General features: G+C 43.2%; 1 protein-coding gene across 13 annotated transcripts in view; it reads right to left on the bottom strand.

Annotated features, from left to right (window-relative positions):
* Window positions 1-1,453: 1,453 nt before the first annotated feature.
* The window catches only part of WNK2 (WNK lysine deficient protein kinase 2), a 146,927-nt gene continuing 120,722 nt past the window's right edge, over window positions 1,454-27,658 (bottom strand). For 7 of the 13 annotated variants that reach the window (XM_086315624.1, XM_086315617.1, XM_086315619.1 and 4 more), the window contains 3 exons: window positions 25,061-25,320; window positions 4,492-4,603; window positions 1,454-1,658 (listed from right to left, as the gene is read on the bottom strand). In XM_086315624.1, coding sequence (XP_086171750.1) covers window positions 1,633-1,658; window positions 4,492-4,603; window positions 25,061-25,320 — 398 coding nt within the window. In that variant the 3' untranslated portion in view covers window positions 1,454-1,632. Of the gene's footprint in view, window positions 1,659-4,491; window positions 4,604-25,060; window positions 25,321-26,763; window positions 26,809-27,658 lie in introns of all 13 variants that reach the window. The other 6 variants (XM_086315616.1, XM_086315618.1, XM_086315620.1 and 3 more) reach the window with 1 other exon arrangement.

Raw genomic sequence — 27,658 nt, 5'->3', positions numbered from 1 at the left:
GAAGCGACTTAGCAGCAGCAGCATGTGCTACTTTTACCTCTGAGTACTATTATCTTACGGCCAATTTTTACCATTAGCTCATACTTGCTTAAAAGGAATGATTTAAATAAATTTGCTATCTGAAAAAGTAAACTGTGCATTATTGCCATCGATAGAAAACCTAAGTAACAAAAGCCACAAACGGACAGTGACAAAATGAACACAATGAAAATACACAATGTTGTTACACGTGGTAAAACATGTGCCTACTCTGCTTCATCACAGAGAGCACACACTGGCACATGTCCACTTGGCCTGGGCAGCAACACCAACAGCTGACAGGCATGAAGTGGGCAGCCCCTATGTATGCCCCAAAATTTCACCTGCACACCCTCTGAGAAGCTGTGGGGAGGCAGGAAGCCTGTGCTGCTCTGCTTTTGTCAGCCAGTTGGATAGGTACTGAGTCTAAGGGGCTGGCATTTTGTGTGACAACCAAACATAACACTTGGGGACACCTTGACAACTACAATGTCACACAAAGCATCTGCGGGCTCCAGTGGTGACATAGCCCAGGTGCTGCTGCTCCAACTCTACATTCTTCACTGGAGGAAACACTAAATCACACTCAGAGATTAATGGAAAACCAAGATACAATTTTCTCATCCCAATGAATGGGACCCCCTGAATTCTACACCAAACTCCAGGTCCCAGTGTGATCCTCCTTTCCAGCTGACCAGGCTGCAACTTTACTACTGCACGCTACTCTGTGAAGCCCCTAGCCAGTTCCCTGGCTTTCACACTGTGCTTCGGACACCCTACCATGGTGGTGGTGCAGCCCTACAAGGGCCACTGGGCCGATCCCACCCCCTACTGAAGTCAGGGGCTTCAGACCTGCGCCTGGCCCCTCCTAGTGGTGCATGTGAAATCTGAACGAAGGGTCATTTCAAGCCACTGTGGATGCCTGTCCTGTGCCTGGGGGATGTATGATCATGTCAAGTGACAGAGTAAGGAAGCCTGAGGGGCAGCATAATGAATGGAGCTGTGTGCACAAAGGCCCAAGCCTGGATGGGCCAAGGAGCCATCAACAGAGATGGGCACCACTGTTCAGCCTCCAGGGCTCTGCATAGAAAGGGGCTGTCCTGGGTGTGAAGGAGGAGAATGCCTGAAAATTGCGGCCAGGATGCCTGCAACCCACAACCTCAACTGCTTCTCTGAGAGGTGGGTCTTTATCACACGTCTGACCCATACTAGCTACTGTCTGGACACAAGGACCTTGAGCTACCCTGGGCACTATTAAGCACCATAGAAAGTGTCATCCCTATATTCAAGAACCCCTTAGCTAAGGGTACTTACCCCCAGACCCGTCCAGCTGTGCGATCCCAGGAGTTTCTCCAACACCCTCATTCACTTACCACCATCGCGGGTTACCTGCCTGTCTGGGGACCACCAGAAAAGAGAGTTTGAAAAACCAAAGTCCTGTTTCCCCCAAAATATTTTTTTATTCTTGCTTACATTTGTGTTTCCAATTGTGAATAAAAAATGCTTAGAAAGTGATTACAAAACATCGTGAACCGGACACGAGGCGTGGGCTCGCCTTCTCTGCGTGAGATGACACAGGGCCTGGCGTCTGGGTCTGGGTCGGCCTGCCTGGGCTCAGTCGGGCTTCTCACTTTCAGAATCTAGAAAACAAAACCGCCACAGCTCATTATAGGCCTGCCGTGACCACGTGAGGCCCCGGAAGTTGGAATGGTGACACCAGAGCTGTCACACTCCGTGGAGGACCGGGCCGCCTGACCACGACCCAGGCACTATACAGATAAGACTCCTGGCTGCCTCTGTCATCTGGCCTCCTTCCACACTGAGCAACCGCCCGAACCAGGCAGGGCCTCCCAGGGTCCGCACAAATGTTGCTCTGGAGAGTGAGGGACCTCTGGCTCCTTGGGCACAGCAAGCAGAGCAGCATCCCAAGCCGCCTCGGCCTCTGCTCAGAGCCAGTGCTGAGGTGGAGCACTGTGGGTGGCTGGAGCACAACGCCTGACTGCACCTCGGTGGAAACACAGGACAAACAGACCAGGGCAGAGACCCCAGCTGGGTGGAGTGGGAGGAACCGCAACCCCCAGCTTGAGTGCATGCAGCAGGCATGCAGGGGCACCGCCAGCTGAGCAAAAGGCCATCAGGGCGGGTGAGCCAGGAAAATGTGGTGAGCCCTGCAGGGGGCCTCCCCCAACTTGCACCTGCTGGACAGCAGAGCCCCTCCAGTGACCGGAGTGCAGGTGGCCCAGCCCCCACCCAGCTGTGTCCAGGGTGAGTCACACAAACCTGGCTTACTGTTAGACAACATGGACAGCGGTCAGAGACACCTTTCAGTTGGCCATGAGACTCATACCCTCCATAGGCAGAGGCTACTGTACATCCAAATGCAGTTCAGATTCAATGTCTGAAAGCCGAGTGAACAGGCTAACCTAGGCCCGGAGCCACAGAGCTGGCCTACGAGCCCTGCCCAACACCCCAGTCTCATCGTCCAAGTCAGGTCGGCTCAGCGTCAGTCACACCAGATCCTGCCAGGAAGACAGCACCTGCCACTCAGCCCCCTGGCCCCTCCTGGCCGCCCCAGCCTCCTGGGCGAGGTGCTGACAGAAGCGTGTTGCTGAGAGTGAAGCTGTGCCAGGACAGCAGCGCTGCCTGCCAGGGCTGCCCACCCGATGCTCCCTATGAGACTGGCTGGTTCAGCTTCTCTGTGGCCAGAAGTTAAGAAAAAGATGTGGCTCCACACTGTTTTCAAGCAAAAATGTTTATTTTTCTCCTTCAAATATACAATCTCTTGGAGAGTCTGTGCCACTGACCATTCCTGTTACAGGCCAGGACTCCAAACCGCATGTCTGGTACAGCAGGGTGGGTGTGGGAAGAGGGCAGTTTCCACCACCCTCAGGAACCAGGCGCACATGATTCTCAATCCAAGGACCCAGGGGCACATTACAGAGAACAGAAATCTCTTACTATAGCTTCATGCCCTGGCAGAAGATTCTGCATAATCACCTAGAAAATTCAATTCTAACTGAATTGACGGAATAATACATTTAAACCAAAAGAATTCAGCCAGTCCTAGTGAAGTCCCAAAGTACAACAGAACTATACAATTCACATCTGGGCAGCCCAACCAGCTGCCTCCCAGTGGGAAGTGGGAAACATCTTGGCCAGTGGGGAGTGGGGCCTTCAGCTCCCACCCTGGGCTGTTTGGTGCCTGTCTGAGATGAGTAGCACTGAAATTTCCAGGAGAGGATCCCTCCTACCCCCCAGCACGATGGCTTGGTGCCTGCAGAACAGTCTGGAGGCCAGAGGTGGGCAGAGTAGCCTGTGAACACTGGGAAAGCTAGGCCCAGGTGGCCACAGGCCTCTGTGCAAACAACAGAAAAGGAAGGCAGGCTGGGAGGGGAGGTTGGTGGGTCCCCTGAGCAGAAGGGGCCACACTCTCTCTGCAGAGCAGGTGGCCTGCCTGTGCTTCTGCACCTCCAGACACAAACCTTTACCTCCCCCACACTCAGAGGAGCCCTGCAGGCTTTGGGTCATGTCTGCTTACCCAGCACTTTACAGCAGTTCCACGTAGCCAAACACAGATGCTAACATTCCTGACTAAGAGATCAACTACCATTAGCAATGCACTGCCCCAATAACCATGCACCCCTGGGCAGTCTGCTGGCAGTGCCCACGGCACTGCAGTTGAGGGAATTTGTCCATCTGTTTGCTATCTGTGACCATACAGCTGGAGAGATCTCATTTTATGAATACAAAGCAGAGTTACTCTAGCATTTGCAACTCTTCAATATTCAAGGTCACTAGTTCAATTTTTTTTAAAGCATGTACAACAGAAAAGATCAGACTTTAGCTTCAGATTTGTAAACCATTCATATCTCTGCAACTTAAAGTGGGAAATAGAGATATCAATGCACAAACCAACTATAAATGAAATACACCTTTCCTGATACACGGTTTTTTAAAACACGTCTTTCCATCAGGGAATGGAAAAGCTGGAATTCAAGGCACTGTACTTCTGCAGGGTTATTACAATGTTCTAACCATCGATTCAAGTACAGGAAGTGAGTGCAAAGACAGCAAGTGTTGACCACAGGAACCTAAGAGGAAATAAGGTCTGCAGCAATAAAGGAAGCAACGATTGCTGCCCATGTGCCAGCTCCCTGGCTGGGCACCCATGAGCAGACAGGGAAGGACTCGGAGGCCAAACCACAACCCGACTCCTCCAGGCTGTTCAGTGTCTTCCACTGGCAAGTAGTGAGACAGAGAGCTACATGATCTGCAGCCTGGGGCCGGGCATGCTGACCACAGTTGGCCTGAAGAACACAGGGAGGGCTGGCGCATCTGCTGCGCCCAGGCTTGGCCCCGCGTTGAGGCTCCGGCTGCCTGCCTGGGCTGCCCAGGGACCCCAGGACACTGGAGCTGGGATCAGGCTTCCATACTGGCCCAAAGGTGGGGCTGGGAGGCAGGAGAGGGCAGTACCTGGCATGGGCACAGGAAGGGCTGAGGCAGCTCCAGGAATGACCACGGTGGGTACAGGGCTGGGTACCGGGGCCAGACATGGCATCCCCATTGCTGTTCGAGATGTGTTCATCTATAAGACAAGAAACATGGCTTCAATCAGCTAGCATCACTCAGTGGCCTTGGGGGTCCCTGCAGTTTCTCCATCCTCAGGAGAGGGTGGTCTCAGGACATGCCCTGGGGCACCTTTTAATGGCTGACATCAGAGTGAAAGTGTGGGGCAAGAAGGCAGCCACACGCCGTGAATGTCCACAGGCCAGAGTGGGCTTCAAAGCAGACCCAGCAGGACCTAAACCCTGAGTAACAGTGAGGGAACCACACACCCCCACCCAAAGGCCTCCTGCTTGACTAGTCAGTGTCATGATGGGAGGTCCAGAACAGCTGGGAGCTCTGCACGGCTGTGCCCAGAGATCTGGAGTCGGGGGCAGGGCGGCACCTCTGCTCCCTGCTCCTCAGGTACAGCCCCGGAAGAGAAGCAGCACAATGAGAAACAAGCTGTGATGGTTAGTGAGGCCAACATGGCCACGATGCAGAAACCTTATGAAGCCACTGCAAGAAGAGATTTCAGACCAACAGCCTTCAAACTCTCTAGACACAATGTTGGCAAATATAACCAAGCAATTAAAAAAAAAAAAAAGATAAAACATCAGAGCCAAGTGAGGTTTTGCCCCACGAATGCAATGATGTCATCCCAGCAAAAATCACTGCATCTCCCCACAGTTACATACCAAAGGAGAATTCCATGTGATGCTCCCCACAGATGCAGGGGGAGTATCTGAGAAGTTCCACACTCCTTCACAGAAAGCACAGGGTCCCTCCTCCATCTGGAAGGGCCTCTGTAGAACCCACAGCCAACCCTGTGCCAATGGTGAAATGCCAAATGTATTTCCCCTTGCCCCTTGCTTCCCTTGCCCCTAGCCAACACTGTATGGGAAAGTTCCAGCCAATAAAAGAAAAGGAATAAGGAACACAGACTGAAAAGAAAAAGGAAAACCATCCTTATTTGCAGACGACAAGACCGTGTATGGAGAAAACCAAAAAGAGCAGACAAACCAATTTCTAGAACTAAGAAGTTAATTTAGCAAGATTGCAGGATACAAGGTACAAAAAATAACCATATTTCTATATGCTACAAACATAATCTGTAAAAGGATATTTTAAAGCAATAAAATTTATAATCACATTCCAAAATATCAACTATCTCAAGGTTAAATTTAATGAAAGATGTGTAACACCTTTACACTGAAAACTACAAAACTTCACTGAGAGAAAATTAGACATAAACAAAGAGACGTCATGTTTATAATAGACTCGCTACTGTTAATGTGTCAAATCTTACCCAGATGATCAACAGACTTAATACAATCAGAATAAAAATCCAATAAGGCTATTTTGTAGATACATACAGGCGGTTTCTAAAATGCAGATGGAACTATTAAAGACCTAGAAAAATCAAGAAATTTTTGGAGGACAAATAAGTATTAACAGATACAAACTATACATAAAAAGATAAACATCAAGAATTTACTGTGTAACACAGAATTATACCTGATATCTTGAAATAACATATAATGGAATACAATTTGAAAAAAAAATGACCACTAACTAAGCCTTCAGCAAACAAAACCAGCAAATGCTGGGGAAGGCAGGACTCTGTTTTCCAGAGTTATCACTTATAATATTCAGATGTCCAGTTTTCACCAAGAAATCACAAATATTTATACACAGAAAATGGAAAGTATGATCCATACAAAGGGGAAAACTCATTAACAGCACCTGTCCCTGAAGAAGTCTAGACACTGTACTTACAAAATAAAGACTTTCAATCTACTGTTTCAAATACGTTCAAAGAATTAAAGGAAACATGGACAAAAAGGAAATCAGGATAATGATGCATGAACAACATGAGAATATCAATAAAGTCAAAGAAGTTATAAAAGGAACCAAATATTAGAGCTGAAATATTAGAGCTAAAAAGGATAATAACTGAAATTAAAATTCCACTAGAGGCTTCCCTAGTGGCTCAGATGGTAAAGCGTCTGTCTGCAATGCAGGAGACCTGGGTTCGATCCCTGGGTTGGGAAGATCCCCTGGAGAAGGAAATGGCAGCCCACTCCAGTATTCTTGCCTGGAAAATCCCATGGATCGCAGAGCCTGGTAGGCTACTGTCCATGGGGTCGCAAAGAGTCAGATACAACTGAGCAACTTCATTTCACTTCAGAGGAGCTCAAAAGCAGATCTGAGCAGGCAGAAAAAGAATCAGCAAATTTGAGACCATATAATTGAAATAGTCAATTCTAAGAAACACAAAGGAAAAAAAAAGAAGATAAGTGTACAGAGTCTATCAAGAAGAGAAAACTAAACACAGGAAAAAATACTTGAAGTACAGAAAGAAAAGACTGTCAACCAAGATTCTACACTGAGCAGGCTGAAGGAGAAACTAAGACTTCTGGATAAACAGAAACAAAAGCAGGTTGTTACTAAAAGATTTGCCTCACAAGAAATACTAAACAAAAAACTTTCATTTCAGGTTGAAATGAAAGGATAATAGTAACTCAAAAGTCATGGGAAGAAATAAACGAAGCAACTACATAGCTAAATATGTAAGCCAATACTATTGTAATTTTGGTTGTAATTCCTTTTTCCCTTACATGATTAAAAAGGCAAATGCATTATGTAACAATTATAAATCCATGTGAATGGGCACACAGTGTACAAAGATGCAGTCTGTGCAAAAACACAGAGGAGAAGGGATGGAGTTACACAGAAGTAAAGTGCTCTCGCACTATTGAAACAAGGTGGTATCATTCACATAAAGCTGTTATAAGGCTAAGATTTTAACTGTAAACCCCAAGGTAATCAATAAGAAAATAAAAATATATACAGAAAAGTTAAAAGGGGGAGGAATCAAAACACACTACAAAAAAAAACTTGAGGCAACAATGAAGTAATTGAGGAATAAAAAACTGTAAGACATTTTAATGTAAATGGATTGAAATCACTAAATAAAAGATTGGCAGACCGGATAAAAAAGCACAAGTGATCTATATGCTGTCTACAAAAAACTCACTTTCGATACAAAAACACAAAGACGTTGAAAGTAAAAGGAGGGAGGAGAGGAGATCAAGATGGCAGAGTAGGAAGATGATGCCAACCTCACCCTCCCCCATGAACGCATCAAAAATACATCTAATATGTGGAGCAACTCTCCCTGAAAATAAACTGGAAATGGAAAGAAAAATTCTTCTAAAACAAAAGCTGTAAAAGAAAGAGCCATATGAGTCACGTAAGAAGGGAAAGGAGCTATCAGCCTGGGATCTGGGCCCACAGAAGAGAAGGGTGGTATGTGGCGGTCACCAGATCTCTCCTGCTGGTGATTTGACGTACATATTTGGTACTTCAGCCCTAGGGTCCAACATGCTGACCTTTACAGTATAGGAGTTCCAGAAGGGTATATGTCTTCTTCAGTGGTCTGAAAATCAACTGGACTTCGAGGAGGGTGAGAAACCTAGAAACCTAGACCCAAGCTTGCTTACTCCCAGGAATGAAGTGTAGGATGGCGTTCTGGAGAGTTTCATGAAACTGCCTAGCATGTGCCCAGCCCCTCTACCTCTGGAGATTTCCCACCAGGTTGAAAGCTGTCATTGCTAAGCAGAGTGTGTAGCTGGGGATGGAGCTGGCTCAAACCTAACCTTGCATATAAATGGGGCGAGTACAGCCACTGCTGGTACTCAGAGGCAGCAGATCAGGAGCTGATTGGGGCTGACTAGCTTGCTGGGACTGTCCCACTGTATATCTTGCCCCGCACCTGGTGCCCACTGCAGCCCTTTCTGCTCTGGCACTGTGCCTCCTGGGGCAAAGGTGCCATTTCTAGGAGAGGGTAGAGTGCACACTTGGAGGGAAAGCAACCAGCTCAGATACCACCCCTGCTCCAGCACCTGGGGACAAGTCCCCACCCCTGATAGAGTAGCGATGACCACTCAGCATAGAAGAAGCTTCAGTTCACACTTGGCTATGGCTCTAGTCCCTCCATCTCCAGCCCCATCACCCACCAGGTGATACCAGACAGCACATCCTGGGGGGAGACATGACCCATCAGATCCACCTCTCACATCACAACTGCTGAGCACAGGCAGACTGCATAAAGGTCTCCACATAAGTACAACACACCAAGATCAGGATAGGTAACAGTTTCACCTAATTTCATAGCAAGAGGAAATGTTAAGCAAAGTGAGAAAACCAAAGAATGTCTTTCCAATGAAAGAACAATGACAAAACCACCAATAAGAACAGAGAGAATTTACCAGATAATGAGTTCAAAGCATTGGTAATAAGAATGTTAAACAAACTAGGGAAAAGAAAAGATGAACACAGAGAGAATTCTAACAAGGAACTAGAAAGTACAAAAACCAGTCAGAATTGAAGAATGAAATAACTAAAGTGAAAAACATACTAGAAAGAATTAAGAGAAGACTAAGTAATAGAGAAGAATGCACAAGTGATCTGGAAGACAGAATAATGGAAATCACCCAACCAGAATGGTAAAAAGATAAACAAATTTTTAAAATATGAGAACAGTTTAAGGAACCTCTGAGACAACATCAAGTATGCTAACATTCACATTATAGAGGTTCCAGAGAGAAGAGAGAGTGAAGAGGGTTGAAAATGTATTTAATGAAATTATGGCTGAAAATTTCCTGAACCTGAAGAAGGAAACAGATATCTAGGTATTCAGAGCATTCCAAACAAGATGAACTGAGAGATACAGACCAGAACGTATCATAGTTAAAACGGGAAAAGTTAAATTAAAGAGAAAAATTAAAGGTAGCCAGAGAAAAAGTCACATAAAGTCACATACAAAGGAGTACCCATAAGTCTATCCGCTGAATTTTCTGCAGAAACTTAGCAGGCCAAAAGGGAATGGCATGACATACTCAGAGTGGTAAAAGGGAAAAACCTACAACTAGGATTATTTCCAGCAGGACTATCATTCAGAATTGAAAGGGAAATAAAGAACTTCTCAAATAAGGAAAAACTAAAGGAGTTTATCCAGAGAAGGCGATGGCACCCCACTCCAGTACTCTTGCCTGGAAAATCCTATGGACGGAGGAGCCTGGTAGGCTGTAGTCCACGGGGTCGTGAAGAGTCAGACACAATTGAGCAACTTCCCTTTCAGTTTTCACTTTCATGCATTGGAGAAGGAAATGGCAACCCCTCCAGTGTTCTTGCCTGGAGAATCCCAGGGATGGGGGAGCCTGGTGGGCTGCCGTCTATGGGGTTGTGTAGAGTCAGACATGACTGAAGCGACTTAGCAGCAAAGGAGTTTATCAATACTAAACCAATCCTAAAAGTAGTCTTAAATTGTTTTCCCCACGTGGAAAAGAAAGAGGTACAAGATGTAAGAATTTATCAGTTCAGTTCAGTTTGATCACTCAGTCGTGACTGATGTCTCTTTGAGACTCCATGGATTGCAGCATGCCAGGCTTCCCTGTCCATCATCAACTCCTGGAGTTTGTTCAAACTCACGTCCATGAGTCGGTGATGACAGTAAGAATTTATAGGAAAGGAAAAACCCCACAAGTAAACACAAATATGTAGTAAAGGCTGTGGGTCAATCACTCAACATAAGCTAGTACAAAGATTATAAGACAAAAGTTAGAAAATCTACTATAACTACAATAAACAGTTAATGTATATACATGAAGATGTAAAATATGACATCAAAACCACAAACCATAGGGGAGGGTAGTAAAGTGTCCTTTAGAATGTATTTGAACTTAAATGGCTACCAGTTTAAAAAAGCAAATATATAGGTCAACATATATGAACCTCATGGTAACCACAATCAAAATACTACAATGGATACACAAAAAATAGAGAAAGTAACACAAGCATATCACTAAAGAAAATCATCAAAGGGAAGAAACTAAAGGAAGAAGAAAAGAATACAGAATGATAAAAACAACCAGAAAACAAGTAACAAAAAAGCAGTTAAATACAAACTTGTATGTATCTAAATGTTTCAATCAAAAGACAGAGCAGATAACTGGACCCATTTGTGTGCAAGAGACCCTCTTGAAAGACACACAGACTAGGATTTCTCTGGTAGTCTAGTCCATGGGGTCGCTGAGGGTCGGACATGACTGAGCGACTTCACTTTCACTTTTCACTTTGATGCATGGGAGAAGGAAATGGCAACCCACTCCAGTGTTCTTGCCTGGAGAATCCCGGGGACAGGGGAGCCTGGTGGGCTGTCGTCTCTGGGGTCGCACAGAGCCGGACATGACTGAAGTGATTTAGCGGCAGCAGCAGTTATTAAGAATCCAGCTGTCAGTGCAGGGGTCATGGGTTTAATCCCTGGTCTAGGAAGATTCTACATGCCGTGGGGCTACTAAGCCCGTGTGCCACAACTACTGAGCCCACATGCTGCAAATCCTGAGCCAATATGCCTACAACTACTGAAGACTAAGTCTAGAGATTGAGCTCTGCAATGAAAGCAGTCGCTGCAATGAAAAGCCTGTGCACTGCAACTCGAGAGTAGACCCTGCTCACCACAACTAGAGAAAGCCTGCATGGAGCAATGAAGACACAGCATAGGCAAAAAATAAATTAAAATAAATAAAAATTTCAAAAGACATGCAGACTATTTTTCATGCAAATGAAAATGACAAGAAAGCTGGTATCAATACTTACATCTTACAGATAAGACTTTAAAGGAAAGTCCATAAAAAATAAAACGAAGGGCATTATATAATGATACAGTGATCAATTTAAAAAAAAGAATATAACATTCATTAATATATATACATCCCATATCAAATCAGATCAGATCAGTCGCTCAGTCATGTCTGACTCTTTGCGACCCCATGAATCGCAGCACGCCAGGCCTCCCTGTCCATCACCAACTCCCAGAGTTCACTGAGACTCATGTCCATCGAGTCAGTGATGTCATCCAGCCATCTCATCCTCTGTCGTCCCCTTCTCCTCCTGCCCCCAATCCCTCCCAGCATCAGAGTCTTTTCCAATGAGTCAACTCTTCACATGAGGTGGCCAAAGTATTGGAGTTTCAGCTTTAGCATCATTCCTTCCAAAGAAATCCCAGGGCAGATCTCCTTCAGAATGGACTGGTTGGATCTCCTTGCAGTCCAAGACTCTCAAGAATCTTCTCCACCACCACAGTTCAAAAGCATCAATTCTTCGGCGCTCAGCCTTCTTCCCAGTCCAACTCTCACATCCATACATGACCACAGGAAAAACCATAGCCTTGACTAGACAGACCTTTGTTGGCAAAGTAATGTCTCTGCTTTTGAATATGCTATCTAGGCTGGTCATACAGGTACAACTAAATTTATGGAAAACAAATATTAACAGACATAAAAACAAGAAACTGACAATAATAGAAAAATAGTAGGAGAGTTTAACACTCCACTTACATCAAGGGACAGATTCATACAGATGGAAAATCAATAAGGAAACAGTGGTCTTAAATGACACACTAGACCGGATATACATAATAGATACATATATATAGGGCGTTCCATCCCCAAAACAGCAGAATGCACATTTCTTTTCAACTTCACATGGAAATGAGCTCCAGGATAGATCACAGACTAGGCCACAAAACAAGTCTCAATAAATATAAGAGCATTGAAATTACATCATGCTTTTTTCCCCGAACCACAGCAGTGTGAAACTAGAAACCAATTACTGGAAGAAAAAACACAAACACATGGAGCCTAAATAACATGTCTTTACAAGAAACAATGGGTCAGTGAGGAAATCAGAAAAAAAGAGAAATAAAAACAAAAACACACCTTTGTACCACTAATGTGATGCAGCAAAAGTAGATGTAATAGGGAACATTATAATGATACATACATATCTGAGCATATAAGAAAAATCAAGCTATCTTCTACGTAAATGAATTAGAAAAAGAACAAAGCTCAAGTCAGCACAAGTAAAGAAATAATTAAGGCATTATTTTAAAATAATATTTTTTATTGATCTTTATTGAAAAATAATAAAGATCAGAGAGGAAATGAATAAAATAGAGACAAAAAATAGAAAAGATCAATGGAAGCAAGAGATGATTTTTTAAAAGGATAGACAAAATTGATAAGCTTTTAGATAGGCTCATTAAGAAAAAAAGAGAATTCACATAAGCAAAGTAAGATAGGAAAGAGAAGACTACAACCAATATCAGTGAAACACAATATTGTCAGAGAATATTACAGACAGTTATATGCCAACAAGCTGAACAACCTAGAAGGAATGGATAAAAATCTGAGAAACACAAAGTACTCAAAGACTGAATCAGAAAGACAGAAACAAACTGAACAGATCAATAAGAAATTGAATTAGTGTTAACAACAACAAAAAAAGCACTGCCAGCAAACAAAAGTCCAGGTATAGATAGATGGCTTCCCAGGGAAATTCTACCAAATACAATAAGAAGAGCTAATACCTAGCACCAATAAATGAAGCGGGGGGAACACTCCCAAATTCATTCTATGAGGCTATTATTACCCTGATAGAATTTAGGAAAAGGCATTACCCAAAAGAGAAAATTACTTCAGTATCTCTGATGAATATAGACACAAAAATCCTCAAAAATATTAGCAAACCAAATTCAACAACATATAAAAAGGATCATATACCATAATCAAGTGTGATTTATTCCACAAATGCAAAGATAGTTCAAAATCCACAAGTCAATCAGTGTGATACACCACATTAACAAAAGGGAGGATAAGAATCACATGATCATTTCAATAGACACAGGAAAAACATTTGACAAAATTCAACTTCCATTCATGATAAGGACTCACAACAAAGTTGGTACAGAAAAAAACATATTTGAACATAATAAAGGCCATTCATGACACACTGACAGCTAACATACTCAGCTTTTCCCTCTAAAATCAGGAACAAAATAAGGATGCCCACTTTTGCCACTTTCAACATAGTACTGGCAGTCCTAGCCACAGCAATCAGATAAGAAAAAGAAACAAAAGGTATCCAAATTTGAAAGGAAAAAGTGAAAATGTCACTATTTGCAGATGATATATTATATATAGAAAATTCTAAAGTCCCAACAAAAAACGATGAGAACTAATTAATGAATCCAATAAAGTTGTAGGATATAAGACTGACAAACAGAAACCTATTGCTTTTCTAAACACTAATAATCAACTATCAGAAAGCAATAAAATAATCCCATTTAAAATTGCCCCAAAGAGAATAAAATATCTAGGAATAAACTTAACCAAAGAGGCAAAAGGTCTATAATCTAAAGACTACAAAACTAAGGCAAAGGAAACAAAAATAAAAATAAACAAGTGGGAATTAATTAAACTTAAAAACTTTTGCACAGGTAAAGAAACCTTTGACCAAAAGAAAAGACAACCTATTGAAAGTGAGAAAATATTTGCAAAGTATATGACCGATAAGGGGTTAATATCCAAAATAAACAAACAGCTCATATAACTCAATATAAACAAAACATCTTATTTTAAAAAATAGGCAGAGGACTGGAATAGATATTTTTCAAAGAAAACATACAGATGACCAAAGGCACATGAGAAGATTTTCAATACTGGTTATCAGAGAAACGTAAGTCAATATCACAGTGAGGCATCACCTTACACCTATCACAATAGCTATAACCAAAAAGATCACCAATAACAAATGTTGGCAAGGATACTGATAAAAGGGTACCCTAGTACACTGTTGATGGGAATGCAAATTGGTGGAGCCACTATGGAAAAATCATAGAGGTTTTTCAAAAAACTGAAACTAGAAAGACTATATGATTCAGCAATTCCATTCTTGAGTATGAATCAACAGAAAATGAAAACACTAATTTAAAAAGATACATGTACCTCAAACGTATGTTCACAGCAGCATTATGTACAACAGCCAAAATATGGAAACAACCTAAGAAACAGATGAATGGATAAAGATATGTGGTTTACATATATAATGGAATATTACTCAGCCATAAGAATGAAATTTTGCCATTCACATCAATATAGATGAAGCTGGAGAGTATTGTGCTTAGTGAAAAAAGTCAGAGAGAGAAAGACAAATACTGTATCTGATCAGATATATGTGGAATCTAAAAAAAATGAACATAACAAAACAGATACAGATTCAAAGATATGCAGAAAATAAATTAGTGGCTACCAGTGGGAAGCTGGAGGGAGAGAAGGCAAGACAGTAGCTGGAGATTAAGAGATATAAACCAATATGTATAAAATAAATAAGCTACAAAGATATATTGTACAGCACAGGGAATATAGCCAACATTTTATAATAATTTTAATGATATACATCTATAAAAATATTGAATCACAATGCTGCACATTTGAAACTAATAAATAGTTTAAATCAACTATCAGTTCAGTTCAGTTCAGTTCAGTCGCTCAATGGTGTCCGACTCTTTGTGACCCCATGAATCGCAGCATGCCAGGCCTCCCTGTCCATCACCAACTCCCGGAGTTTACTCAAACTCATGTACATTGAGTCAGTGATGCCATCCAGCCATCTCATCTTCTGTCATTCCCTTCTCCTCCTGCCCTCAATCCCTCCCAGCATCAGGGTCTTTTCCAATGAGTCAGCTCTTCGCATGAGGTGGCCAAAGTTTCGGAGTTTCAGCTTCAACATCAGTCCTTCCAATGAACACCCAGGACTAATCTTTAGAATGGACTGGTTGGATCTCCTTGCAGTCCAAGGGACTCTCAGGAGTCTTCTCCAACACCACAGTTCAAAAGCATCAATTCTTCAGTGCTCAGCTTTCCTCACAGTCCAACTCTCACATCCATACATGACCACAGGAAAAACCATAGCCTTGACCAGACAGACCTTTGTTGGCAAAGTAATGTCTCTGCTTTTGAATATGCTATCTAGGTTGGTCATAACTTTCCTTCCAAGGAGTAAGCATCTTTTAATTTCATGGCTGCAGTCACCATCTGCAGTGATTTTGGGGCCCAAAAAAATAAAGTCTGACACTGTTCCCACTGTTTCCCCATCTATTTCCCATGAAGTGATGGGACCAGGTGCCATGATCTTCGTTTTCTGAATGTTGAGCTTTAAGCCAACTTTTTCACTCTCCTGTTTCACTTCTATCAAGAGGCTTTTTAGTTCTTCTTCACTTTCTGCCATAAGGCTGGTGTCATCTGCATATCTGAGGTTATTGATATTTCTCCCTGCAATCTTGATTCCAGCTTGTGCTTCTTCCAGCCCAGCGTTTCTCACAATATACTCTGCGTATAAGTTAAATAAACAGGGTGACAATATACAGCCTTGACATATTCCTTTTCCTATTTGGAACCAGTCTGTTGTTCCATGTCCAGTTCTGAGTGTTGCTTCCTGACATGCATATAGGTCAGGAAGGTCTGGTATTTCCATCTCTTTCAGAATTTTCCACAGTTTATTGTGATCCACACAGTCAAAGGCTTTGGCATAGTCAATAAAGCAGAAATACATGTTTTTCTGGAACTCTCTTGCTTTTTCCATGATCCAGCTGATGTTGGCAATTTGATCTCTGGTTCCTCTGCCTTTTCTAAATCCAGCTTCAACATCTGGAATTTCACAGTTCACGTATTGCTGAAGCCTGGCTTGGAGAATTTTGAGCATTACTTTACGAGCATGTGAGATGAGTGCAATTGTGTGGTAGTTTGAGCATTCTTTGGCATTGGAATGAAAACTGACCTTTTCCAGTCCTGTGGCCACTGCTGAGTTTCCCAAATTTGCTGGCATATTGAGTGTAGCACTTCCACAGCATCATCTTTCAGGATTTGAAATAGCTCAACTGTACTTCAATTAAAAAAAATTTTTTTTAAGAAAGTAAAATGACATGAAATAAAACTCCTGAGAGCTCATCCAAGATGGTGCAGCAGGAAGAGCTCGGGTTCACCCCCTCTCAGGAGCATACATACACACAAAAAATGCTGAGGAGCCATCAATAAAAAAGACTGAAAGTGGCCAAAAAAGATATGCTACATCCAAGGATATAAGGAATAAACAAAAACAAGATGGTAGGAAGGGTATACTTGCAATATAATCAAATCCCATACACACTAGATGGACTATCCACAAACTGGAGATTAATCACATCGCAGAAGTTCTCCCACATGAGTTAGAGCTTTGAGCCCCAAGTCAGGTTCTCCAGCCTGAGGCTCTGATAGCAGAGGGAGGAGCCCCAAAAGTACCTGGCTTTGAAGGCCAGCAGGGCTTGACTGCAAGAGCTCCACAGGAGTGACTGAACTGAACTAGACCACAAAATAATGCAGAAAGATATAAATCATACAAAGTATACTTTCTAACACAATGGATGAAACTAAAAAACTAGACAACTGGCATATATATATACACACACATATACATACATACATAGAAAGTAAATGACAAACTCAAACAACCAAATAGTCAAAGACATTATCACAAGCAAAACCAGAAAACACCTTCAGTTCAGCCACTCAGTTGGGTCTGATTCTTTGCAACCCCATGAACTGCAGCACACCAGGCCTTCCTGTCCATCACCAACTCCTGGAGTGTGCTCAAACTCATGTCCATTAAGTCAGTGATGCCATCCAACCATCTCATCCTCTGCTGTCCCCTTCTCCTCCTGCCTTCAATCTTTCCCAGCATCAGGGTCTTTTCAGTTATTTGCATCAGATGGCCAAAGTATTGGAGTTTCAGCTTCAGCCCTTTCAATAAATATTCAGGACTGATTTCCTTCAGAATGGACTGGTTGGATCTCCTTGCAGTCCAAGCGACTCTCAAGAGTTTTCTCTCACACCACAGTTCAAAAGCATCAATTCTTTGGCGCTCAGCTTTCTTTATGGTCCAACTCTCACATCCATAACATGACTACTGAAAAAATCTAGCTTTGAATATAAGGACTTTTGTCAGCAAAGTAACGTCTCTGCTTTTTAATACGCTGTCTAGATTTGTCATACTTTTTCTTCCAAAGAGCAAGTGTCTTTTAATTTCATGGCTGCAGTCACCATCTGGAGTGATTTTGGAGCCCAAAAAAATAAAGTCTGACACTGTTTCCCCATCTATTTCCCATGAAGTGATGGGACCGGATGCCATGATCTTCGCTTTCTGAATGTTGAGCTTTAAGCCAACTTTTTCACTCTCCACTTTCACTTTCATCAAGAGGCTCTTTTGTTCCTCTTCACTTTCTGTCATAAGGCTGATGTCATATGCATATCTGAGGTTATTGATATTCCTCCCTGCAATCTTGATTCCAGCTTATGCGTCACCCAGTCTGGCATTTTGCATGATATACTCTACATATAGGTTAAATAAGCAGGGTGACAATACACAGCCTTGACATACTCCTTTCCCACTTTGGAACCAGTCTGTTGTTCCAGGTCCGGTTCTAACTGTTGCTTCTTGACCTGCATACAGATTTCTCAGGAGGCAGGTCAGGTGGTCTGGTATTCCCATCTCTTAAGAATTTTCCAGTTTGTTGTGATCCACACAGTCAAAGGCTTTGGCATAGTTAATAAAACAGAAGTAGATGTTTTTCTGGAATTCCCTTGCTTTTTCTATGATCTAACGGATGTCGGCAATTTGATCTCTGGTTCCTCTGCTTTTTCTAAATCCAGCTTCAACATCTGAAAGTTCACGGTTCACATATTGTTGAAGCCTGGCTTGGAGAATTTTGAGCATTACTTTACTAGCGTGTGAGATGAGTGCAATTGTGTGGTAGTTTGAGCATTCTTTGGCATTTCCCTTCTTAGGGATTGGAATAAAAACACATTTTCCAGTCCTGTGGCCACTGCTGAGTTTTCCAAATTTCCTAGCATTTTGAGTGCAGCACTTTCACAGCATCATCTTTTAGAATTTGAAATAGCTCAACTGGAATTCCATCACCTCCACTAGCTTTGTTCGTACTGATGCTTCCTAAGGCCCACTTGACTTCGTATTCTAGGATGTCTGGCTCTGGCTCACACCATCGAGATTATCTGGGCCATGAAGAACTTTTTTGGATAGTTCTTCTGTGTATTCTTGCCACCTCTTCTTAATATCTTCTGCTTCTGTTAGGTCCAAACCATTTCTGTCCTTTATTGTGCCCCATCTTTGGATGAAATGTTCCCTTGGTATGTCTAATTTTCCTGAAGAGATCTCTAGTCTTTCTCATTCTATTGTTTTTCTCGATTTCTTTGCATTGATCACTGAGGGAGGCTTTCTTATCTCTCCTTGCTATTCTTTGGAACTCTGCATTCAGATGGGTGTATCTTTATTTTTCTCCTTTGTCTTTCATTTCTCTTCTTTTCTCAACTATTTGTAAGGCCTTCTCACACAACTATTTTGCCTTTTTGCATTTCTTTTTCTTGGGGATGGTTTGATCCCTGTGTCCTGTACAATGTCATGAACGTCTGTCCATAGTTCTTCAGGTACTCTGTCTATTGTATCTAATCACCTTAGAACAAATTAAAAGGAAAACACAATAGTGTCCAGAGGGAAATTTGTATCTGTAAAAGTCTACATTAAAAAAGAAAGATCTTAAGTCAACAACCTAACTGTATACCATAATAAAGATTATAAGTAAGGTACATACGGAAAATACAGAATAGAAAAACAATAAAGAAAAATCAATGAAATAAAAACTTGGTGTTTTAAAAAGATAAAAAATTGGCTAAGTTTTTAGCCACCAAACTGGAAATTCAGATGAAATATACAAATTCCTAGAAACACATAAACTTCCAAAACAGACTCAAGAGGAAACAGAAAAATCTGAATAGACCTATAACAAGTACTGAGATTGAATTATGAAGAAAAAAAGAAACTCTCAACAAAGAAAATCCCCAGGATAAGATGACTTCCCTGATGAGCTGTACTATTTAAAGAATTAAAACCAATACTTCTCAAACTCTTCCAAAAAGCTGAAGAGGTAGGAAACTTCCTAAATCATTACATGTAGCCAGCATCACCCTGATATCAAGGCTAAAGATATCACAAAAAAAAAAAAATTATAACCTAATACCTTTGATAAATACTGATGCAGAAAGTAGCAAACTGCATTCAATCAATTCAATGACCAGGTGCAATTTATCTGAGGAATGCAAGGATCATTTAATATATGAAAATCAATCAACATAATATACCATTAGTAGAATGAAAGATTGAAAAGCTATGATCATCTAAATGCAGAAAAACCACTTGTCAAAATCTAACACTCTTTCATGACAAAAGCACTCAACATACTAGAAATAAAACAGAATATTCTCAGTATGATGAAGGCCATATATAAAGAATAATGTGAAATATCATTATGATGTGAAAAATCTGAAAGCTTTTCCTCTAAGATGAAGACAAAGATGGCCACTTTTGCCATTTCTATTCAATATAGTACTTGGAGTTCTAGCCAGAGAAATTAGGCAAGAAAAGGAGATAAAAGGCATCCAAACTGGAAAGAAAGAAGTGAAATTACCTCTGTTCAGAGACAACACGTTCTTCTATGCAGATAGCCCTAAAGAACATACACACACACATGCAGACAAACTGCTAGAATTTATGAATTTAGCAAAGTTGAAATGGCAACCCATTCCAGTGTTCTTGCCTGGAGAATCCCAGGGACGGGGGAGCCTTGTAGGCTGCTGTCTCTGGGGTTGCACAGAGTCGGACACGACTGAAGCGACTTAGCAGCAGCAGAAACAGAATAGCAGTTACCAGTGGCTGGATAACCAGAGTTACCAGAAAGAGGCATTGTTGTTCCTTCAGTTCAGTTCAGTTCAGTCGCTCAGTTGTGTCCGACTCTTTGCGACCCCATGAATCACAGCATGCCAGGCCTCCCTGTCCGTCACCAACTCCCAGAGTTCACTGAGACTCACGTCCATTGAGTCAGTGATGCCATCCAGCCATCTCATCTTCTGTCGTCCCGTTCTCCTCCTGCCCCTAATCCCTCCCAGCATCAGGGTCTTTTCCAATGAGTCAACTCTTCACATGAGGTGGCCAAAGTAATGGAGTTTCAGCTTCAGCATCATTCCCTCCAAAGAAATCCCAGGGCTGGTCTCCTTCAGAATGGACTGGTTGGATCTCCTTGCAGTCCAAGGGACTCTCAAGAGTCTTCTCCAACACCACAGTTCAAAAGCATCAATTCTTCAGCGCTCAGCCTTCTTCACAGGCCAACTCTCACATCCATACATGACCACAGGAAAAACCATAGCCTTGACTAGACGGACCTTTGTTGGCAAAGTAATGTCTCTGCTTTTGAATATGCTATCTAGGTTGGTCATAACTTTCCTTCCAAGGAGTAAGCATCTTTTAATTTCATGGCTGCAGTCACCATCTGCAGTGATTTTGGGGCCCAAAAAAATAAAGTCTGACACTGTTCCCACTGTTTCCCCATCTATTTCCCATGAAGTGATGGGACTGGATGCCATGATCTTCGTTTTCTGAATGTTGAGCTTTAAGCCAACTTTTTCACTCTCCACTTTCACTTTCATCAAGAGGCTTTTGAGTTCCTCTTCCCTTTCTGCCATAAGGGTGGTGTCATCTGCATATCTGAGGTTATTGATATTTCTCCCAGCAATCTTGATTCCAGCTTGTGTTTCTTTCAGTCCAGCGTTTCTCATGATGTACTCTGCATATAAGTTAAATAAACAGGGAGACAACATACAGCCTTGACGTACTCCTTTTCCTATTTGGAACCATTCTGTTGTTCCATGTCCAGTTCTAACTGTTGCTTCCTGACCTGCATACAGATTTCTCAAGAGGCAGGTCAGGTGGTCTGGTATTCCCATCTCTTTCAGAATTTTCCACAGTTTATTGTGATCCACACAGTCAGAGGCTTTGGCATAGTCAATAAAGTAGAAATAGATGTTTTTCTGGAACTCTCTTGCTTTTTCCATGATCCAGCGGATGTTGGCAACTTGATCTCTGGTTCCTCTGCCTTTTCTAAAAACAGCTTGAACATCAGGAAGTTCACGGTTCACATATTGCTGAAGCCTGGCTTGGAGAATTTTGAGCATTACTTTACTAGCATGTGAGATGAGTGCAATTGTGTGGTAGTTTGAGTATTCTTTGGCATTGCCTTTCTTTGGGATTGGAATGAAAACTGACCTTTTCCAGTCCTGTGGCCACTGCTGAGTTTTCCAAATTTGCTGGCATATTGAGTGTAGCACTTTCTGAGTAGTTTCTGTCTGGAATAACAAAAAAGTTCTAGAAATGGATAGTCGTGAATAGTTAAGAAAAGAACCAAAACCTTATTAAGAATCACAGATATCTGAAGAACACAATCAGCAGAGCTGACCAACAGGACCTGGCCCAGCAAAGAGAGTTGATGCGGTGGAGTCTGAACAGAAAAGTAGAGACTAGCCTGCCCAAGGCTTGGGTGCAGACCCTGCAGGGCCTTGGGGCCAGGTTATAAGCTCTCAATTCTGTGCCAGAATAATGGAACATAGATTTGAGGAGTTTAATGGAGGTGCATTGTCAGGAGGGTGCTACAGAAGAGGAACAGAGGAAGTTCAGACGGGGAGTGTGGATATGAGACGGAATCAAAGAGGATGACCTCAAGCACCTGTGGAGCTGGACCAAGACTGACAACTTGGGTCAAAAATCCAGTCCCAGCAAGCTTTAAGGAACTGAAAACACACGAAATTTGTTCTCTTACCACAGTCCATTTATGCTAAAAAAAAAAAAAAAAAACTAACAAAAAGATTAATAAATATATTGCTCAGTTGTGTCCAAATCTTTGCAATCCCATGGACTGTAGCATGCCAGGCTCTTCTGTCCATGGATTTCCCAGGCAAGAATACTGGAGTGGGTTGCCATTCCCTTCTCCAGGGGATCTTCCCGACCCAGGATTGAACCTGAGTCTCCTGCTTGGCAGGCGCATATTCTTTACCACCTGAGAAGACCCTAATAACTATATTACCTCAGTTAATTACTATATTACCTCAAATCACCATAGAAACTATAAAATATTTGAACAGAAGGCTAAAGAAAATGCTATATATCAAAATCTTTAGAATGCAGCTAGTATCAGTAGAAGGCATTTTATAGCCTGAATACCTGTATTAAAAAAGAAGAAAGGCTCAAAATCAATGCACTACATATCTCAAGAAACTTTCTAGAAAAAAGTAACCCAAAGATAGAAGAAATAATAAAAGGAAGAAACTAATGAAATTACAGTAAAGAATTATCATCAAAGTGACGTGTTCTTTGAAAAGGCTAATAAAATTTATAAACTCAGAGAAATCACCATTATCAGGAATGAAAACAAGACATCACTGCAAATCCTGCAAACCGTGAAGAGAAGATATTATAAGCAACTTTATGCCAATTAATTGGAAAACTGAGATAAATTTAGAGATGTACCAATTGTTAGAAAAGCAGAATTTAACAGAAAGAATAGAAAACCTAAATGGTACTAAAACTGTAAAGGAAATGAAATCCATAATGGAAACCTTACCCTCAAGGGATGGAGAGAAATGTGACAAATACATACAAGCAAAATGCCAATCACAGCTCACAGGTAGAGGGTACCTGAGAGTTCACTGAAGAATTTTCAATCTTTTGTACATTTGAAACTTTTGAACCTTTCCACACTGAAAAAAATAAAATAAAAGGCCATCATCAAAAAATCTACAAACAATAAATGCTGGGGAGAGTGTGAAGAGAATGCTGGTAGAAATGTAAATCGGTACAGCCACTATGGGCTTCCCTGTGGTTCAGCTGGTAAAGAATCCGACTGCAATGCGGGAGACCTGGGTTTCAATCCCTGGGTTAGGAAGATCCCCTGGAGAGGGGAAAGGCCACCCACTCCAGTATTCTGGCCTAGAGAATTCCATGTACTGTATAGTCTGTGGGGTCACAAAGAGTCGGACATGACTGAGCGACTTTCACTTCACTTCATAGCCACTGTAGAGAACCGTATGGAGGCTTCTCAAAAAACTAAAAATAGAGCTACCATATGCTCCTGTAATCCCTCGCCTGGGCATGTATACGGACAAAAACATGGCCCCAAAGGATACATCCAGCTCAGTGTTCATTGTAGCACTGTTTACAATAGGCAAGACATGGAAGCAACGTACGTGCCCATGGACAGATGAATAAAGATGAGATACCCATATACAGTGGAACATTACTTAGCCATTAAAAAGAATGAAATAGTGCCTTTTGGAGCAACATGGATGGTCTTAAAGACTGTCATACTGAATGAAGTAAGTCAGACCAAGCAAGACAAATATTGTAAAATATCACTACTTTATGCAAAATCTTAAAAAAAAAAAAAAGATACAGATGAACTTATTTACAAAGCAGAAACAAACTCACAGGCTTGAACGAACTTATAGTTACTGCGGGGAAGGAAGAGTGAGGGAGTTTGGGACTGACATGTACATACTGCTATATTTAAAATGGACAGAGACTTCCCTGGTAGTCCAGTGATTAAGAATCCGCCTTCAAATGCAGGGGGTGGGAGTTCCACCCCTGGCTGGGGAAGATCCCACATGCTGCAGGGCCACTAAGCCTGCACATTGCAACTACTGAGCTCACACACTCTAGAGGCTGCATGCCACAACTAGGGAGCCTGTGCGCCGAACAACAGAAACCCCACAGCACAACTAGAGAGAAGGCCCCATGCACAACCAGGGAAAGCCTGTGTGCGACAAAGAGCCCGTGGGCCACAGTGAAGACTGAGCGCGGCCCCCTCCCCCGCCAAACAATGGATAACCAAAGAGAAAGCCTGTGTGCGACAAAGAGCCCGTGGGCCACAGTGAAGACTGAGCGCGGCCCCCTACCCCGCCAAACAATGGCTAACCAAAGAGCCCGTGGGCCACAGTGAAGACTGAGCGCGGCCCCCTCCCCCACCAAAAAATGGATAACCAACGTAGCACAGGAAACTTTGTTCAGTATTATGAAACAACTTAAATGGGAAAAAAATTTTGAAAAAAGAACAGATACATGTGTATGTATAACTGAAACACTTGGCTGTACCCTTGAAACTAAGACCACATTATTAATCAACCACATTCCAATATAAAATAAAAAGTTAAAAAAAAAAAAAAACAGAATAAAATAAAATCTCCTGGCCCAGATGGCTTCACCAGTAAACTATGCTAAACATTTCAGGGAGAAAGAACATAATCTTGCACAAACTCCCCCAGGAGACTGAAAAAGAGGGAATACTCCTTCAGTGTAGGTTTTGAAGTCAGCAGTCCTGATTCAGGAACAAATCACACAACAGAACCAAAGACAGCAGCTCCTCACTTCTGCCCTACATGTTCTGGGCACACCTGAGCTAAAACACAACAAGAGGTATGCCCCTGGGTACGTCATGCAGACCACGCCCACTTTGCCAGCTTGGGTTCTGATGGAAGACAGTGAAGGTGGGGCCACCAGGACAAGGCCATACCTGCAAGCTGCTGGCCAGTCCCACCTAGGCACTGCCCAACACCGGGTCAGGGCCTACTGCTCCGCTGAGATCTGGAGTCATGGCTTCACTCCCATTCCGTCCCCTGGACTCTGGGCAAATCCACCCCCCTTCACCCCCCGACCATGCCCCACTTACAGCCCGTGCCTCGCCAGAGGCCAGGGGCCAGCCTGCTGTGGCCTCCATGTCATGCAATTTCTGCGTCTGCTTCAACTGGTTGAGTGACGGCTTTAGTGGTGTGGCCCCGACTGTCTTGCTTGTCCACTCGTCCACCAGCTTGTGCAGATCGTCCGTGAAGGTGCCTTTCTTGTTGTTGCTGTTGTTCACCTGCGCCTGGATGTGCAGGGCAGGTTGGGGGCCCGGCTCAGGGCCCGGGACCAGGCTGCTGGTGGAGGACCCTGGGGAGCACACACAGGCCAGGGTTGGTGACACCGCCCACCAGCACCACTGGCGGCTGCAGTCATTTAAACAATGGTCTTGCTTAAGCCAGGCAACACCTTGCTTCAGGAGATGGTCTGCATTTGGGGGTCCATGCAGTTTTAGACACAGTGGAGTGATCTCAGGCTACAGGGCTTTGCCAGGCAGCCATCACCCATCTCAACAGTCAGGGGACAGGATCCCAGCTGCTGGCAGCTTTATGCAGTATCCCTTCTGTGCCCACACTGCCCAGAACCACCAGACCTCCGTGTGAGGGAGTTCAGAAAACTGCCGGTACAGCTGGACACAAACTAAGGGCAAAGTCCTCCAGCTTCTGCACTCTAAGTTCTAACATGAGTATTCAGAGGAGACTCAACAATACTTTGGGCAGAATGCTTAGCAGCTGCCAATATCCTTCCAGCAAAGGGAAAACGCTTGCAGTAGGTTGGACTGCTGTTTCCGTGAACGATAATGATTTGGTGATCTGGAGTTTAAGACACAGAAACCATGCCTCTCCTTACCAGAGCATGTAATAATAATAAGGTGTACAAACACCCAGAGGCTTGGTGCCAACTAAGGGGCTGACGCCTTTAGAAGGAGGCCCAGATGCCCACAGAAGGCCTGGGGCTGTGGCTTAGGTGAAGCCAGACAAAAGTGAGCACACCTGGGTGTTTTACTCAAAGATCTTTTTTAAGGACCAAAATAGGACTTTTAAACTTTTTAAAATTGTGTCCCTTTCCTCCTCCAAGTACATAATTTCTGGTTGGCAATTTTGGATAAGCCAATTTTTAAATTTTCTGCACTAAATAAATAACCTAATGACCATCTCTTCAAACAAGTCATTGCAAAACGTAGTTTACTTTAGAGGCTAGCAATGAAAAAGCACAGACAAACAGTTAAACATTAGTGATGAGATTTTACACATGTTGCTATTTCTACATGAACATTTCAGCCCAAAAAGAAAAACAGAAAAATTTTAAAAATTAAAAAAAACAAGAGGCATGAGATGAGAGCAGTGGGCGGCCCAGGTAAACTGATACCCATTTTGTCCCGGCATCTCTCCTCTGTGGGGGGCACTCATCTTTAGCACTTGAAGGAAATACTCATTCCTACGGTTTTGGAAAAGGAGCCAATTAATGATTGGTAATACATGGACGTTTCGGAGAAGGAAAGCCAGTTAGATGTGAACTGGCGAGAATGCACAAACTCTAGGAGCCACGGAGGCTTGAAAGTGTGCCAAGGGCAGCTATCTCGCCAGGTGGAAGCCCAGCAGCATCCACGGAGGGTGGGCACAGAGCGGGTCCACACCCGCCTACCCGCTGGGCCCTCGGCTCCCGGTCCAGCCGTGGAAACCCTGATGCGCACTAGCCACAATAAAGCCCATGCGATGGAAGCGGACAAGGGGTAAAAAACCCGATAATTACGACTGCTGTGCTCTTTGCCTAGACAGAGACGCTTCAAGGCAGACCCTGCAAGGGAAAAAGAAATGACACAAGACCACAGGGTTAGGCAGGACAGCACACGAGGGGGACAAGCCACCACACTCTAAGCAAAAGTCATCAGTGTGCGAGGAGGAGCAAAGGCCAGCAGTTCAGAAAGAAGGGACCAGCCTCCTGGGCTAACTGGGAGGCCCCCAAGTCAGTGTGGAGGTTCACACGAGCTTCGCCGAGGGGCGGAGGTGCAGGGCCAAGCCCCAAGCTTCAGGTAGAAGTGTGTGTGTCTCTAGAAGCATATTCCAAAAAAAGAAAAAAAAGAAAAAGAGAGAAAGAGAGATAAAGAAAGAAAGAAAAAAAATTAAAAAAAAAAAAAAGCAAAGCACACTGCTTGGCTTTCAAATGTAAGGTTTTGGGGAGTCCTGCTGGTTGAGGCAGGATGCCCACTAAAAGTCAGCCAGGAGAGCTCTCAATGGAGCACAGCCTGGCCCTGCCTGGCATAAGGCTCATGGGCAGTTTTCCAAGTGCAAAAAGATACATTGTTTTGCAGATTTGAGGCCAATCCCAGATCTTGGGCTGCCCTGAACAGGCCAGTGGTGAGCGTGGAGGTGGAAATATGAGGAGCCCTGTCTACAGAGGCTGGAGGGAAGCTGACCCTCATTCTCAGTAACACGGCTGCCTCATTGGGTATTCCCTGTCCATGGGGCAGGGTGAGAGGCCTCCTTACCACACCATCACTAAGAGCTCCCAGACCCTGTACTCCCAGAGGCTACCTGTGCTAAGACAGATGGGCAGTGACTTTAGTGCTTGGCATTGACAATTAGTGCCCACCTGGAGGGCCGTTGAGCTGGCCAAAAGGGGCTGCCACACCCGGCTTACCCTGTGG

Source organism: Bos grunniens, chromosome 8 (assembly GCF_055505025.1).
Source record: "Bos grunniens cultivar Pamir isolate PY7600 chromosome 8, Bosgru_T2T1.0, whole genome shotgun sequence".
In the NCBI taxonomy this organism is placed as follows: domain Eukaryota; kingdom Metazoa; phylum Chordata; class Mammalia; order Artiodactyla; family Bovidae; genus Bos; species Bos grunniens.
Note: the sequence above shows the minus strand (reverse complement) of the source record. Positions and strands in the feature narration are given on the sequence as shown.